Source organism: Ailuropoda melanoleuca, chromosome 17 (genome assembly GCF_002007445.2).
Source record: "Ailuropoda melanoleuca isolate Jingjing chromosome 17, ASM200744v2, whole genome shotgun sequence".
NCBI classification, from domain to species: Eukaryota; Metazoa; Chordata; class Mammalia; order Carnivora; family Ursidae; genus Ailuropoda; species Ailuropoda melanoleuca.
In genome coordinates this window covers 26,975,818-26,992,866 of record NC_048234.1, presented here as the reverse complement: position 1 = coordinate 26,992,866, position 17,049 = coordinate 26,975,818, and the positions used below count along the sequence as shown (strand labels likewise).

The window sequence follows — 17,049 nt, the reverse complement described above, 5'->3', positions numbered from 1 at the left end:
ATATATATATATATATATATATGTTCTGCATTCCCTAAACACATATATGGAATTTATATACATAAATTAGGTTAGGATTAGGGTATTTATATATATGTAAATTAGGTTAAGGTTAGGGTAACCTAAATTTAAATTTATATATATAAATATATATTTTATATATATTTATATATTATATATAGTATGTATTTTTTAGTACATTATGTATTTTATATATAACTTACAGAATGTAGGGAAACAACTAAATTGCTGTCTTCATTACTAATTATTAATTCATTACCAATTAATATATAATCAAATAGTAACAGTAATATCAATTGTATAGTGTTCTTATAGGTTCTAAGCATTTCACATATTAATGCATTTAATCCTTCTATCAACCTCATGGAAACCAAGGCACACAAAGATTAATATGTACCAAGACATACAGCTTGTAAGTGACATAGCAGGATTTAGATTCATGTTGAGTTCCAATGAAAAGGAATTTTTAGATTAGACAAAATAATTTCTTTAAAAAAATGAACTAAACATAATTAAATTTATGTCTGCTTAAAAAAAAAGTTTCTTAGCACTAAAGACAGAAATACAGATATTAGGGTATGTCACTAGGTGATGCTCTTTGTTAAATTTCTGTCCTGAGGGACGCCTGGGTGGCGCAGTCGTTAAGCATCTGCCTTCAGCTCAGGGCGTGATCCCAGCGTTCTGGGATCGAGCCCCACATCAGGCTCCTCCGCTGGGAGCCTGCTTCTTCCTCTCCCACTCCCCCTGCTTGTATTCCCTCTCTCGCTGGCTGTCTCCCTCTTTGTCAAATAAATTAAAAAAATCTTAAAAAAAAAAATTTCTCTCCTGAGAAGGTAATCTGAGGAGTTATGATTCATTCAGATGGGAAAGTACTTGTGCTAGGACTAATGATTTAGTTGGCTCTTTAACCACAACAGTTAACCTTGTCCAGAAAATAAGTCTATATGCAAAAAGGTAAGCCAAATTTATGGGAAACTTTCTGTAAGATTGTAAGCTTAGAATATTGAGACTTCCCTAGCATGAACACAGTATCTCTCTCCATGTATTTTATGTTTCTCCATTTATGTGTCCATTTTCCTTAATGTCTTGATAAGATTCTATATTTTTAAACAAAAAAAAAAAACTGATTAAAACTGGATAGAGGGTTTGAATAGACATTTTTCCAAAGACAACATACGGATGGCCAAGAGACACACAAAAAGATGCTGGACTTCACTAATCATCAGGGAAATGCAAATCAAAACCACAATAAGAAATCATCTCATACTTTGTCAGAATGCCTACTCTCAAAAAGACAAGAAATAGGGGTGCCTGGGTGGCACAGCGGTTAAGCGTCTGCCTTCGGCTCAGGGCGTGATCCCGGCGTTGCGGGATCGAGCCCCACATCAGGCTCCTCTGCTGTGAGCCTGCTTCTTCCTCTCCCACTCCCCCTGCTTGTGTTCCCTCTCTCGCTAGCTGTCTCTATCTCTGTCAAATAAATAAATAAAATCTTTAAAACAAAAAAAAAGACAAGAAATAGCAAGTACTGGTGAGGATGTGGAGAAAAGGGAGCCCGTCTGCACTGTTCATGGGAATGTCAGTTGGTGCAACCACTATGAGAAACAGTATGGAGGTTCTTCAAAAAGTTAAAAATAGAAATACTATATGATTCAGTAATTCCACCACTGGGTATTACCCAAAGAAAATAAAAACGCTAATTCGAAAAGATATATGCAGCCCTATATTTACTGCAGCATTACTTACAGTAGTCAAGATATGGAAGCAATCTAAGTGTCCATCCATAGATGAATGGATAAAAAGACGTGGTACATATATGTGTGTGTGTGTATATATATATACACACACATACAATACACATAGATTACAAAATTAATAAGACAAAGACATACATTGCACACTTACCAAACTGACAGAAATTTAAAGATCAAGTGTTAGAGAGGATACAGACCATTGGAACTCTTAATATATTGCTGTGGGGAAAGGAAACAACAATTCCTCTAAAGACAGCTTGGCGTTATACAGGAACCCTGCAGATGCATATGCATATAACTGGATGGCCTGTACCACTACTACCTATGTATCTAATAGCAATGTGCACCAAGAAACAAGACGTGTGTACCAAGAAACACATGTAACAATGCTCACAGCAGTATTCTTTATATGAGGAAAATTTAAAAATAACTCAAACATCCCTCAACATTACAGAGGATAAATGAATCGTGATATAAAGACAATGGAATAAAACACAATAATGTAGGGGCGCCTGGGTGGCACAGCGGTTGGGCGTCTGCCTTCGGCTCAGGGCGTGATCCCGGCGATCTGGGATCGAGCCCCACGTCAGGCTCCTCCGCTATGAGCCTGCTTTCTTCCTCTCCCACTCCCCCTGCTTGTGCTCCCTCTCTCGCTGGCTGTCTCTCTCTTTCGAATAAATAAATAAAATCTTTAAAAAAAAAAAAAACACAATAATGTAACATGAACAAATCGGAGCTCTTACAACTAAACATGCATCAATCTCACAAATAATGAAATAAAGAAGAGATACAAAATAACATGCATAGTATAAGCCTGCTCACACAAAGCTCAAAACCAATGTCTGTCACTTATTTGCAAATGGTTCAGCAAATAAAATATGTATTTATATCAATCTATTGAGATATAATGAAAACATAACAAATCACCTGTGAATCTAGATGAAGAATATACAAAGTTTCATTGTACTATTTTGCTGTTTTGTTTAGGTTTGAGATATTTCAAGATAAAAAGAAAAAAAGGATTAAAAATCAGGCAAAGCTAATTTATATTGTTTAAAAGTAGTCTCTTCATCTGGATGACAGATATATGATTTTTCTTTATAATTATATATTAATGTATTTTATACATTTTTTTCTGTATGTATATTTTGCAAAAGAAGAAATGTAAAAAATGTGATCAGGTATGTAAAAATACTTCCAAGAAAAACTGCTACACACTTGTAAAACATAACTATAAAAAATAAATAACAAGCTTTTTGTAACAAGCAAGCTTATAAGTAAGGAGGCTTTGTTATGTGGGCCATTTACTTGAGATAGATCTATAAAAAAGTACTTAATGAGGACCAATTTTTGAGGCTAGCACTGATTTTTCCACGAGATAGTTCTTACACAACCAACAATTCTGAATCTTGTTTAGTTTGATATTAGTTGGTATACTCTTCCAAATAATTCCAATGAACTGCACTATGATACCCTAATACTCATTCTGGCAGGTATTCTAGCATATGCTACTTAAAAATTTATTATAAGAAAACTCTGGATGAAAGTTTTATAATTTTCCAAGTATCGTGCATAATTTATATTGTCCATGTGTGAATTCTGCCTGTTTTCTATAGCTTTTTGCTATTTTGCTCGTTAGGATTTCACAGTATTTTTGTGTAAAACTCTCAAAAGTCAAAAGTCGTCCAGAATTTCATGTTTTCAAGGTGACTTTTACTATATTAATCCACTTGATTGTCTTTTGTGTTGTCTAAATCAATATCAAAATCTAAGTCATCATCACTTTCTTCTTCATTTCTTCTGCAGCTTCTATGGTTGGAACGTAGATTACTTTCAGGAATTTCTGTCTTTTCCGGTTCCTTATTAAACCTGAAAATGAAAAAAAAGAACTTCTACTTATTTCTCAGGCTTTTGTTATTGAACTGTAGATTGAAAAGAACTTTATACTATATTTCCTGATTAATAGGAGTCTAATAAAATAAGTATAGAGAAAAAGCTCCTTGAAGACTAACTTCGGTCAAAATCCAACCAATAATAATACTGTTGTCGGGGCGCCTGGGTGGCACAGCGGTTAAGCGTCTGCCTTCGGCTCAGGGCGTGATCCCGGCGTTGCGGGATCGAGCCCCACGTCAGGCTCCTCTGCTATGAGCCTGCTTCTTCCTCTCCCTCTCCCCCTGCTTGTGTTCCCTTTCTCGCTGGCTGTCTCTATCTCTGTCGAATAAATAAATAAAATCTTAAAAAATAATAATAATAATAATAATACTGTTGTCAATAAAGTAGGCTCAAAGAAATTAATACATGATGTCCATTCAAGAAAAGTAGTTGCATAATGAGTAAATTCTTCTGTGATGAGTGACGAATGTGAACTTCATGGATAAATATTTTAATTTCCTAAAAATATAAAGTTTTATTTTTACTATAATGATAGAAAAATATAATGAATAATTAAGACATTTTCTTGTTAGGTGGAAAAAAAAAAGAAGTCTAAATCAGTGTGATACACCGCACCTTAAGACTCTCAGAGCTACTGGATGTTTCCTCAAAAGAAAATTCACATATCGATGACTAAAAGACTAAATCTCAAACATTAAAAAAAAAAAATACTCACGGAATAACAATGTCTTCTTTCTTTCCACATTTTGCACAAACTTCAAGTTCACAGGCACATGGTCTACACATTATGTGATAAGAATCCTTCACTGACTTTTGTAAACATTTAACACTAAAAGTGGGGGGGAAAATCAGGCATTATTTTTTACTAATTGCATAAGATTTATTTGATGAAATAAAATAAACATAGGGCTGCTCTACTGACTGAGCCAGGGAGGCACCCCAGATTTATCTACATTCTTAAAGCTTTTAAAAATGTCATTTGGGGGCGCCTGGGTGGCACAGCGGTTAAGCGTCTGCCTTCAGCTCAGGGCGTGATCCCGGCGTTATGGGATCGAGTCACATCAGGCTCTTCCGCTATGAGCCTGCTTCTTCCTCTCCCACTCCCCCTGCTTGTGTTCCCTCTCTCGCTGGCTGTCTCTATCTCTGTGGAATAAACAAATAAAATCTTTAAAAAAAATAAAAAATAAAAAAAATAAAAAAATAAAAATGTCATTTGCAAATAGTGACAGTTTTACTTCTTCCTTTTCTATTTGGATGCCTTTTATTTCTTTTTCTTGCCTAATTACTCTGGCTACGATTTTTAGTACTATGCTGAATCAAAGTGGCAAGAATGGGCATCCTCATCTTGTTCTTGATCTTAGAGGAAACACTTCTGGCTTTTCATTGCTGAGTTCAATGTTAGCTGTGGGTTTGTCATATATGGCCTTTATTATGTTGAGGTATATTTCCTCTATACCCTGTTTGTTGAGAGTTTTTATCATAAACAGATGTTGAATTTTTTTTGTCTAATGCTTTTTCTGCATCTACTGAGAGCTGAATTGGCTTGCTAATATTTTGTTAAGGACTTTGCATCTATGTGCCTCAGGGATACAGGCCAACAATTTTCTTTTCTTCTGGCATCCTTGTCTGTTTCGGTATCTGGGTAATGTTGGCCTCATAAAATGAGTTTAGAAGTGTTCCCTTCTTTTCCTTATTTTGGAACAGTTTGAGAAGAATTGGTATTAATTCTTTAAATGTTGGCAGAATTCACCCATGAAACTGTCTGGTCCTGGACTTCTGTTTTGGGAGAAGTTTTTAATTATTAATTCAATCTTACTAGTAATTAGACTGTTTAGATTTTCTATTTCTTTAAGTTTCAGTCTTGGTAGGCTGTATGTTTCTAGGAAATTCTCCATTTCTCTAATTTGCTGGCATACATTTGTTCATATAGTCTCTTAGGATCCTTTGTATTTCTGTGGTATCAGTTGTAACTTCACCTCTTTTACTTCCAATTTTATTTATTTGACTCTTCTTTTATACTTCGTGAGTCTAATGTAAGATTTGTCAATTCTGTTTATCTTTTCAAAGAATCAATTCTTAATTTCACTGATCTTTTCTACTTTTTAGTTCCTATTTCATTTTTTTTTCCTGCACTGATCTTTGTTATTTCCTTCCTTCTACTAAGTTTAGGTTTCACTTGTTCTTTTTCTAGTTCCTTGAGACGTAAAATCAGATTAAGATTTTTCTTTTTCTTGGGGGCGCCTGGGTGGCACAGCGGTTAAGCGCCTGCCTTCGGCTCAGGGCGTGATCCCGGGGTTCTGGGATCGAGCCCCACATCAGGCTCCTCCGCTATGAGCCTGCTTCTTCCTCTCCCACTCCCCCTGCTTGTGTTCCCTCTCTCGCTGGCTGTCTCTATCTCTGTCGAATAAATAAATAAAATGTTTTAAAAAAAAAAAAAAAAAAAAAAAGATTTTTCTTTTTCTTGATGTAAGCATTTATTGCTATGAACTTTCCTCTTATAACAACTTTGCATCTTTTAAGTTATGGTGGGGTCTATTTCCATTTTCAGTTTTCTCAAGGTTTGTTTTTCTTTTCTTTTTTTTTTTTAAAGATTTATTTATTTATTCAATAGAGACAGAGACAGCCAGCAAGACAGGAAACACAAGCAGGGGGAGTGGGAGAGGAAGAAGCAGGCTCATAGCGGAGGAGCCTGATGTGGGGCTCGATCCCACAACGACGGGATCATGCCCTGAGCGGAAGGCAGACGCTTAACCGCTGTGCCACCCAGGCGCCCCTGTTTTTCTTTTTTAATTTCTTCTTTCGCCCACTGGTTGTTCAGTAGCATGTTGTTGGCTTTCCACAAATCAGTGAGTTTTCCACTTTTGTACTTGTAATTTATTTCTACCTTTATAGCACTATGGTTGAAAAAGATGCTTGATATGATTTCAGTCTTCTTAAGTTTTTAAAATTTGTTTTGTGGCCTAACATATGAACTATCCTGAAGAGTATTCCATGTGTAATTGAGAAGAAAGTGTATTCTGTTGTTTTTGGATGGAATATTCTGTACATATTTGTATAATATTGTTAAAATGTCCACACTATCCAGAGTAATCTAGATTCAATGCAATGCCTATTAAAATTCCAGTGACATTTCTCACAAAAACAGAACAATCCTAAAATCTATATGGAACCACAAAAGACCCCAAAGAGTCAAAGCAATCCTGAGAAAGAACAAAGCTGGAGGTGTCACACATCTTGATTTCAAACTATATTACAAAGCTGTAGTAATCAAAATAGTATGATATGGACATAAAAACAAATATATAGATCAATAGAACAGAACCGGTAGCCCCGAAATAAAAGCACACATATATGGTCAATTAATTTACAACAAAGGAGCCAAGAACAAACAATAGGGAAAGGACAGTCTCTTCAATAAATAGTGTAGGGAAAACTGGACAGCCACATGCAAAAGAATGAAACTGGACCCCTATCTTATACCATATACAAAATGTCACTCAAAATGGATTAAAGACTTGAATATAAGACCTGAAATTATAAAATTCCTAGAAGAAAACATGGGCAATAAGCTCCTTGATAGAGGTCTTACCAATAATTTTTTTGGATTTAAGACTAAAAGTAAAGCAGAAAAACTGAGTAAGTGGCACTACATCAAACTAAAAAGCTTCTGTATAGCAAAGGAAACTATCAACAAAATGAAAAGGTAACCTACTAAACAGGAGAAAATATTTACAAATCATATACAGTATCTGAGAAGGGGTTAATATCCAAAATATAATGAACTCACATAACTCAACAGCCAAAACACAATCTGATTAAAATGGCAAAACAATCTCATTAGATACTTTTCCAAAGAAGACATACAGATGGCCAATAGATACATGAAAAAAAAACACAACATCATTAATTACCAGGGAAATGCAAATCAAAACCACAATGAGATATCCCCCCATACACGTTAGAATAGCTGTTATCAAAAGAAATAAGTGCTAGTATGGATGTGGAGAAAAGGGAACCCTTATGCATTGCTGGTGGTAATGTAAATTAGCGTAGCCACTATATAAAATACGGAGGTTTCCTTAAAAAACCAAAACTACAAATGTCATATGATCTACTAACTCCACTTCTGGATATTTATCTTCAGAAAATAAAAACACTAACTTGGAAAGATACATGTACCCCCATATTAACTGCAGCATTATTTTCAATAGCCAAGAAATGGAAAAAACCTACAGGTACGGCTGGCTGTCAGTAGAGCATGCAACTCTTGATCTTAGGATCATGAGTTTGAACCCCACATTGGGCACAGAGGTTACAAAAAAGAAAGAAAGAAAAGAAAGAAAGAAAGAAAGAAAAGAAAAGAAAAGAAAAGAAAGAAAGAAAGAAAGAAAGAAAGAAAGAGAAAGAAAGAAAGAAAGAAAGAAAAAGAAAGAAGCGGAAGTAACCTATGATCCTATTGATGGATGAATGAATGAAGAAAATGTGGTAAAATACACAGTGGAATATTACTCAGACATAAAAAAGAAGGAAATCAAAGGTACAAACTTCCAGTTACAAAATAAAGTCATGGGGAAGTAATGTACAGCGTGACAACTATAGTTAATATTAACTGTACTGCATATGTGAAAGTTGCCAAGAGAGCAAATCTTAAAAGTTCTCATCACAAGAAAAAACAAATTTTGTAACTATGTATGGTGACAGATGTTAACTAGACTTATTGTGGTGATCATTTTGCAATGTATACAAATATTGAATCATTATATTGCACAACTCTAATAAAATGTTATATGTCAATTATACCTAAATTTTAAAAAATTTTAAACTTTTGTGTATCAAAGGACATTATTAACATAGAAAAAAAAAGAAAACCTCACTGAATGGCAGAAAATATTTGCAAATACAGTAATAGATTTCTACCTAGACTACACAAAGAACTCTTGTAACTCAATAAAAATTCAAATAACTCCAAAATAAGCAAAGGATTTGAACAGACATTTTACCCAAAAAAAGATATATAAATGGCCCATAAGCACATGAAAAGATGCTCAACATCACTAGACACCAGGGAAATGCAAATCAAAACTGCAATGACATACCACCTCACAGCACTAGAATGACTACTACAAAGAAGGACAATAACAAGCGTCAATAAGAAAGAATGTGGAGAAGTTGGAGCCCTCATATTGCTGGTGGTAAGTAAAAAAGTATGGTCACTTTTGAAAACAATTTGGCAGGTCCTCAAAAGATTAGATATAGAGTTATCAAAAAACCCAAGAACCCCAATTCTTTGTCTCTACACACACACACACACACACGAGAACTGAAAACATATATGTATATAAAAACTTGTCCATGAATGTTGACAGCAGCATTATTTAATAGCCAAAAGAGTAAGATAATAGCCAAACGTCCAGCAAGTAATGAATGGATAAGATGTACAGCTCTACAACGGAGTATTTAGTAATAAAAAAGAATTAAGTAATGATAAATGTTACAACAGACTTGAAAAAATTATGCTAAGTGAAAGAAGCCAGTGACAAAACACTGCATGTTACATGATTCTGCTTATGTGAAATGTCCAAAATACGTAAATCGATAGAGACAGAAAGCACAAGTGGGGTTGTTCAGGGGGAAATGGAGATTGACTACTAATGGGCATAGGGTTTCTTTCTGAGATGATGAAAATGTTAAATTGTTGTGACAGTCACGCAACTCTATGATGTACTGAAAACCACTGAATTATACAAGTCAAATGGATGAACTGTATACTATGTGAACTAAATCTTCATAAAGGTTTTTTAAAAAGTCAAACATAAATGTTAGAAGTAAGAAAAACCTGGAACAAAAGACACAAGATACCAGAAATCCATTTTAAACATAAACATACAGATGGTTAAAAGTAGGACAAGTAAAAAAAAAAGTAGGACAAGGAAAAAAACCACGCAAACACTAACCAACAGAAAGCTGGAGTCCCTGTATTATTATCAAAATAAACTTCAAAGAAAATTTCCAGGTATAAAACTGGTTATTACACAACAATAAAGGGATCAATCTTCTAAAAACACACAATAATCCTAAATGTTTATGCACCTAACAACATGGTGTTAAATGAGGCAAAACTGTTGATAAAAAGAGAATTAGGGGCGCCTGGGTGGCACAGTGGTTAAGCGTCTGCCTTCGGCTCAGGGCGTGATCCCGGCGTTATGGGATCGAGCCCCACATCAGGCTCTTCCGCTATGAGCCTGCTTCTTCCTCTCCCACTCCCCCTGCTTGTGTTCCCTCTCTCCCTGGCTGTCTCTATCTCTGTCGAAAAAATAAATAAAATCTTTAAAAAAAAAAAAAAAAGAATTAGAAAAATCCACAAGTACAGTTAAGGGACTTCAACACTTTTCTCTCCATAACTGATTGTACAAAAAAGTCAGTAAAGATACAGAACACCTGGCTGATAGAATGCTATCAAATTTATAGAACACTCCACCCAACAAGAGCAATATATTCTCTTCAAGTACACATGAAGCATTCTCCAAGATAGACCATATCCTGAGCCACAAAACCAATCTCAACAAATTAAAAAAAAATTTTAAACCTGAAATTTGTTATTTTACTGCAATGAAATTAATTAGAAATCCATAAAACAGAAAAAATCTGTAAATGCCCTAATATCTAGAAAATAAACAAAACACTCCTAAATAACCTACAGGTCAAAGAGGAAATCACAAGGGAATTTAGTAAATATTTTGACTGGGGGCACCTGGGTGATTCAGTGGGTTGGGCCTCCAACCCTTGATTTTGGCTCAGGTCATGATGTCAGGGTCCTGGGCCCGCAATGGGCTCCCCAATCAGTGAGGAGTCTGGGTCTCCCTCTCCCTTTGCTCCTTCCCCATCCTCATGCACATGCACTCTCTCTAAGAAATAAATAAATGAATCTTTAAAAAAAAAAAAAAGAAGAAAAGACTTAAAAAATACTTTGACTGAACAACAATGAAAACACAGCATCAAAATTTATAGAACGGAGCTAAAAATGTTCCTGGGATATTTATATAATTAAATATTTATATTAAACAAGAAGAACTATTTAACTTCTACTTTAAGAAAGCAAGGGGGGGGCGCCTGGGTGGCACAGCGGTTAAGCGTCTGCCTTCGGCTCAGGGCATGATCCCGGCATTATGGGATCGAGCCACATCAGGCTCTTCCGCTATGAGCCTGCTTCTTCCTCTCCCACTCCCCCTGCTTGTGTTCCCTCTCTCCCTGGCTGTCTCTATCTCTGTCAAATAAATAAATAAAATCTTTAAAAAAAAAAAAAAAGAAAGCAAGGGGGAAAAAGGAGTAAATTAAACTCAAAGCAAACAAAAGGAAGGAAGCAATATCAAAACTAAAATCAATGAAATTGAAGGTGTCTGGCTGGTTCAGTGGGTAGAGCATGTGACTCTTGATCTTGGGGTCATGAGTTTGAGCCCCCCACGGGGGGCAGAGTTTACTTAAAAAAAAATTAATGAGAGGTGCCTGGGTGGCTCAGTCAGTTAAGCATCTGCCTTTGGCTCGGGTCATGATCCCAGGGTCCTGCAATCGAGCTCTGCATCAGACTCCTTGCTCAGTAGAAAGCCTGATTCTCCCTCTCCCTCCACCTGCTGCTCTGCCTGCAGCTCTGCCTACTTGTCCCCTCTCTAATAAATAAATAAAATCTTTAAAAAAAAATCAATGAAATTGAAAACAGAAAAATAGAGAAAAATCAATAAAACCAAAAGCAGGTTCTTTTAAAAAATTAATATAATTCATAAACACAAAGCCGGACTGATGAAGATAAAAAAGAAAGGAGACAACTTGCCAATATCAAGAATAAAAGAAGAGACAGCACTAGACAAATCCAACAGATATCAAAAGAATAATAAAGGAATTTTAGTAACTCTATGCCCATAAATCCAACAACATCTTTGAAATAAACACATTTCAGGGCACCTACGTGGCTCAGTCAGTTAAGATCTGCCTTCAGCTCAGGTCATGATCCCAGGGTCCTGCAATGGAGCCCTGTGCCCGGTTACCTGCTCAGGGGGTAGTCTGCTTCTCCCTCTCCCTCTGCCCCTCCCCCCCCCCGCTCATGCTCGCTCTCTCTCTCTCTCTCTCTCAAACAAATAAAAATATTAAAAGAAAAAAAAAGTAGTAGGGGTGCCTGGGTGGCTGAGTCAGCTGGATGTCTGCCTTCAGCTCAGGTCATGATCTCAGAGTCCTGGGATCGAGCCCCTCGTCAGGCTCCCTGTTCAGTAGGGAGTCTGCTTCTTCCTCTCCCTCTGCCCTTCCAATCTCCCCTGCTCACACTCTCTTTCTTTCTCTCAAATAAATAAATACAGTCTTTAAAAAAAAAAAATGCCTGAAAAGGTATACTATCAAAACTTGTTTAAGAAGAAATAGATAGGGGCGCCTGGGTGGCGCAGTCGTTAAGCATCTGCCTTCGGCTCAGGGCGTGATCCCGGTGTTCAGGGATCGAGCCCCACATCAGGCTCCTCTGCTAGGAGCCTGCTTCTTCCTCTCCCACTCCCCCTGCTTGTGTTCTCTCTGTCAAATAAATAAATAAAAATCTTAAAAAAAAAAAAAAAAGAAGAAATAGATAAACTAAAAATTCCTCTACACATTAAAGAAAAATTTAGTCATACTTGAAAACTCCAACCCCAAAATGGCTTCACTAGTGAATTCTACCAAATAAGAAACAGTACTAGTTTAAAAGAGAAAAAGGAATAACACTAATTTTACACAAATCATTCCAGAAAACAGAAAATAAAATAGAAAGGAACAGTTCCCAACTCATTTGATAAGACCCTCATATGACAAAACAAAGACAAAATTACAAACTGGTATTTCTAATGAACATAGATGTAAAAATATAGGACAAAATGTTAGCAGATGAAATTTAGCAATATATAAAAAGGATATACATCACAACCAATAAGGCTTTATCCAAGGTCATGAAAAGCTAATTCAAAATTAAAAAAATGAGGGATGCTTGGGTGGTTCAGTCAGTTAAGCATCTGCCTTTGGCTCAGGTCATGAGCCCAGGGCCCTAGGATCGAGCCCCACATCAGTCTCCTTGCTCAGCAGGGAGCCTGTTTCTCCCTCTGCCTGCTCTGCCTGCTACTCCCCCTGCTTGTGCTCTCTCTCCGATAAATGTATAAATAAAATCTTAAAAAAAGTTAAAATCAATTAATATAATTCACCAAATGGATGTTTTAAGGAAGAAAAACCATTTATTGATTTCATCACATGCAGAAAAAGCATTTAACAAAATTTAATACCCGTTCGTGATAAAAACTCTCAGCAAACTATAAAGAAACTTCCTCAACCTGATAAAAAGCACCTACAGAGAAACTACAGCTAATATACTTACTGATGAAAGAATGAATACCTTCCCCATAAGATCAAGAACAGGGCAAGAATATAGGCCCTCATCATTCCTTTTCAAAAACATAACAGCGGTCCTAGGCAGTACAATAAAGGCAAAAAAGAAATACAATAGCATACAGATTGGAAAGCAAGAAATAAAACTGCCTTTTTTTTTTTAAATCATTGTCTATGTAGAAAATCCCAACGAATTTACAAAAACAGTATTAGAAACAAAAACTGAGGGGCACCCGGTTGGCTCTGTTCATAGAGCACACGACTCTCAATCTCAGGGGTTGTGAGTTCAAGCCCCACACTGGGTATAGAGATTACTTAAAAATAAAATTTTAAAATAAATAAATAGGGATGCCTGGGTGGCTCAGTCAGTTGAGTATCTGCCTTCAGCTCAGGTCATGATCCCAGGACTCTGGGATGGAGTCCTGCATCAGGCTCCCTGCTCAGTGGGGAGCTTGCTTCTCCCTCTGCCTGCTTCTCCCCCTCCTTGTGCTTGCTCTGTCTCTTTCTCTGACAAATAAATAAATAATTCAACATTTAATTGATTAATTAACTAAAAAGTGCGTTTATTGAAGTCATAGTATACACAGTCAGTAAACAAAAATAAACTATATCTATGGTCTAGCAATGACCAATGTCTTTTTCTACAGAAACTGACAAACCAATTCTGAAAGTTATAAGAAAAAGCAAAAAAAGCTATAATAGTCAAAACAATTTTGAAGGAGAAAACCAGGCTGGAAGACTCATGATTGGTCTTGGTGAAAAGACAGACACATAAATCAATGGGATCGAATAGATTCCAGAAATAGATACATACATATATAATCAATTGATTTTCAGCACAATGCAAAGGGAATTCAGTGGAGAAAAAACAGTTCTTTCAACAAATGATTCTGAAACAACTGGATATCCATAAAATTAACAGGAAATGGATCATAAGTCCAAATATAAAACGAAGAATTAAACAACAGCTAAAAGAAAACACAGGAGAAATATTTGTGACCCTAGGCCAGGCAAAGATTTCTTAGCTACAACAACAAAATCAAGAACAAAAATTCCTGATAAATCCTTATCTTCACCAAAATAAAAAATTATTCCACTTTGAAAGTATAGGGGACAAGGGCAGGCTGCCCCAAGATCGGCCACTTTGGCATAAACATTATGCTTAGTTAAAAGCAATCAAAACCCAGCCGATTCAGGAAAAGCCCTTTACTTCCCACATAATTGCTTGCTTACACCAGAAGACAGCTATTAACAGAGATACCACTTTACCTAGACATTTACCGACATAAAAGGGCAACCTGTGTTTTCTAAACATCTCCTCTCACCTTCCTGCTAATCCTCAGACCCCTACCTCTCTCCTTAACTCATATAAATCATATTACCTATCTTTGGAATTTCTGTCTCTGTGAATTCCCTGTATGTATGCTATTAAATTTGATTTTCTCCTGTTAATCTGTCTCATGTCAATTTGATTCTTAGTCCAGCTAGAGGAAATTCTCCCTCCCCAACAAAAGTCACTATTAAAAGAAAAAAAGGTTCAGTCACTATTAAAAGAAAAAAAGGTCAGAGGTTTGCAGAAAATATTTGCAGAACAGGTATCTGATAAAAGATTTGTACCCACAATATATAGGGAACTTTCAAAATTCAGTAATAAGTAAACAAAGCAATATATAGGGAACCACAATATATAGGGAACTTTCAAAATTCAGTAATAAGTAAACAAAGCAATTCAATAAAAACATGGGCTAAAATATATAATGAAGACTACACTAAAGAAGAAACATATACAAAATGAGCACATGAAAAGATGTTTAGTATCCCTGGTCATCAAACAAATCCAAATTAAAATCACAATGAGATACAGCTACTCACTTACAGCTAAAACAGGACAAAACAAGGGCCCCTGGGTGGCTCCCTTGGTTGAGCATCTGACTTTGGCTCACATCATGATGCCAGGCTCTACATCAGGCTCTGGGCCGAGCAGGGAGTCTGCTTTGCCCTCTCCCTCTGTCTCTGCCCCCTCTCCAGTTCGTGCTCTCCCTCTCTCTCAAATAAATAAATAAATAAAATCTTTAAAAATAAATTAGTAAATAATGTAATAAAATAAAAGAGGACAAAACAAACAAAAAATCCTAGTGTTGAGGATGCAGAACATCTGGAACTCTCATACTGCTGGTAAGAATGCAAACGGTATAGCCATTTCGGAAAACAGTTCGATACTTTCTTATAAACATATCCCTAACATACAACCCAGCAATCTCAGTGCTACACACTTACTCAAGAGAAATAAAAACCCTGTAGATGAATGTATATGGAAGCGTACCCAGGCACCTAACAAATAAATCTTTAAAAAAAAAAAAAAGAATGGGTTGCCTGGGTAACTCAGTAGGTTTAAGCATCTGCCTTTAGCTCAGGTTATGATCCCAGGGTTCTGGGATCGAGCCCCACATTGGGCTCCTTGCTCAGCCAGGAGCCCAATTCTCCCTCTCCCTCTGCCCCTCCCCCCTGCTCATGTTCTCTCTCGCTCTCGTTCTCAATCTCGTTCTCTCTCAAATAGATAGATAAAATCTTTAAAAAAAAGATTGATTTGTTTAATTTAGAGGGGACAGGGGAGAGGGAGAAAGGGTCTCAAGCAGGCTCCATGCTGAGCTGACAGGAGCTCAATCTCATAACCCTTAGATCACAACCTGAGCCAAAATCAAGAGTCAGCTGCTCAACCAACTGTGCCACTCAGGTGCCCTGGTTGCTACATTCTCAGAGGGTCTCATAACTGCTTGGATATCTCACCAATATTTAATATAAAACTGAATGATAAACACCACAGAAATCTTGCAAAAGTAGTTTTACGAGTAGAAATTCAAAGAAGACATTTATGGTCTAATACTCCCTGCACATCCCCTCCCTCTTGAGCACTAAGTGCATAACCACCAGCTTCATATAGTAAAAGTGCAGCTCTTTCTGCCCATGGGTCCTATTCCCGTGCTACCTAAATAAACCTATTAAGCCGCACCATACAACGTCTCGAGAAGTCTTTCTTGGCCATTGCATTCGATAATCCTGCAACAGGTGGAGTGACTACAAAGTTTTGGGGTAATGGAACTGTCCTATATCTTAATTGTGGTATTAGTCTCACAACTGTATTAATTTCTCAAAACTTATAAAACTGTTGTTAAAAACATGAAAGCAGGCTCAAAATGGAGTTACTTATGCTAAGCACCAAGACGTAGTTAGTTCACTTTCAGCTCTGCCAGAAATGGAATCCTATACCAGTCAATCAGGCATCTCCTGGTCAGCACAAGTTAGTTGATCTACCTAACAGACCCCTGTCAGTCCCTAGAGGAAAGCTGGCTGAAGTAACCAACCAGCTTTTTCTCTAGTATAATTTCCTCGTTCCCACGCCCTTCTGCCTATAAGTGTCTTTCCTTTTGCATACCTCCTTGGAGCTCCTTTCTGTCTGCTAGACTGTATGGACTGATTCATGAAGCAAAGAATAAAGCTAATAAGATCATTAAAATTTACTCAGTTGAATTTTGTTTTTTAATACTGTACAGTAAAAAGGATGAATTTTGCTGCATATAAATCATATCTTCAAGAGACCTGACTGACAAAAATCTAAGTTAGAATTAATAAAAAAAAAACCTCAAAAACTTCTCTGATATACAATCTAAGTGAAAATAATAATTAAAAATTTCTTATTAAATTATTTGGTATGTTTATATATTGGATTTCTAAAAAGTTTTACTTAATTACTCTGCAATAAAAAAACATTTAAAAAATGTATACCATTAGAACACACAGAGAAAGTTCTAACAATCCATGTAGATTAGGGAAAGCTTCAGGTTTTCTTTTGGTGTCAAATTTTTAAAAGTTTTAAAATAATTTTAAAGAAAGTCTGTCTTTGTTAGGTTCATCAAAGGCTTCAAGGAAATTAGAATGTTTTTATTTCTGTGAATGTGTTGTTTCATACCAGGGAGTCCTGGGGTAAACCAATCCTTAA

General features: G+C 36.2%; 1 protein-coding gene across 5 annotated transcripts in view; it reads right to left on the bottom strand.

The window, feature by feature from the left end:
• C17H9orf85 (chromosome 17 C9orf85 homolog) overlaps positions 1-17,049 on the bottom strand; it is a 134,753-nt gene that overhangs the window by 71,347 nt on the left and 46,357 nt on the right. The window contains exons 3-4 of one of the 5 annotated variants that reach the window (XM_002914742.4): positions 4,381-4,494; positions 2,393-3,641 (exon numbers count right to left, since the gene is read on the bottom strand). The exons of 2 other annotated variants lie outside the window; for them this stretch is intronic. In XM_002914742.4, the coding sequence (XP_002914788.1) occupies positions 3,494-3,641; positions 4,381-4,494 (262 nt within the window). In that variant the 3' untranslated portion in view covers positions 2,393-3,493. Of the gene's footprint in view, positions 1-2,391; positions 3,642-4,380; positions 4,495-6,011; positions 6,063-17,049 lie in introns of those variants that run through there. 2 more of the 5 variants (XM_034647095.1, XM_034647096.1) reach the window with 2 other exon arrangements.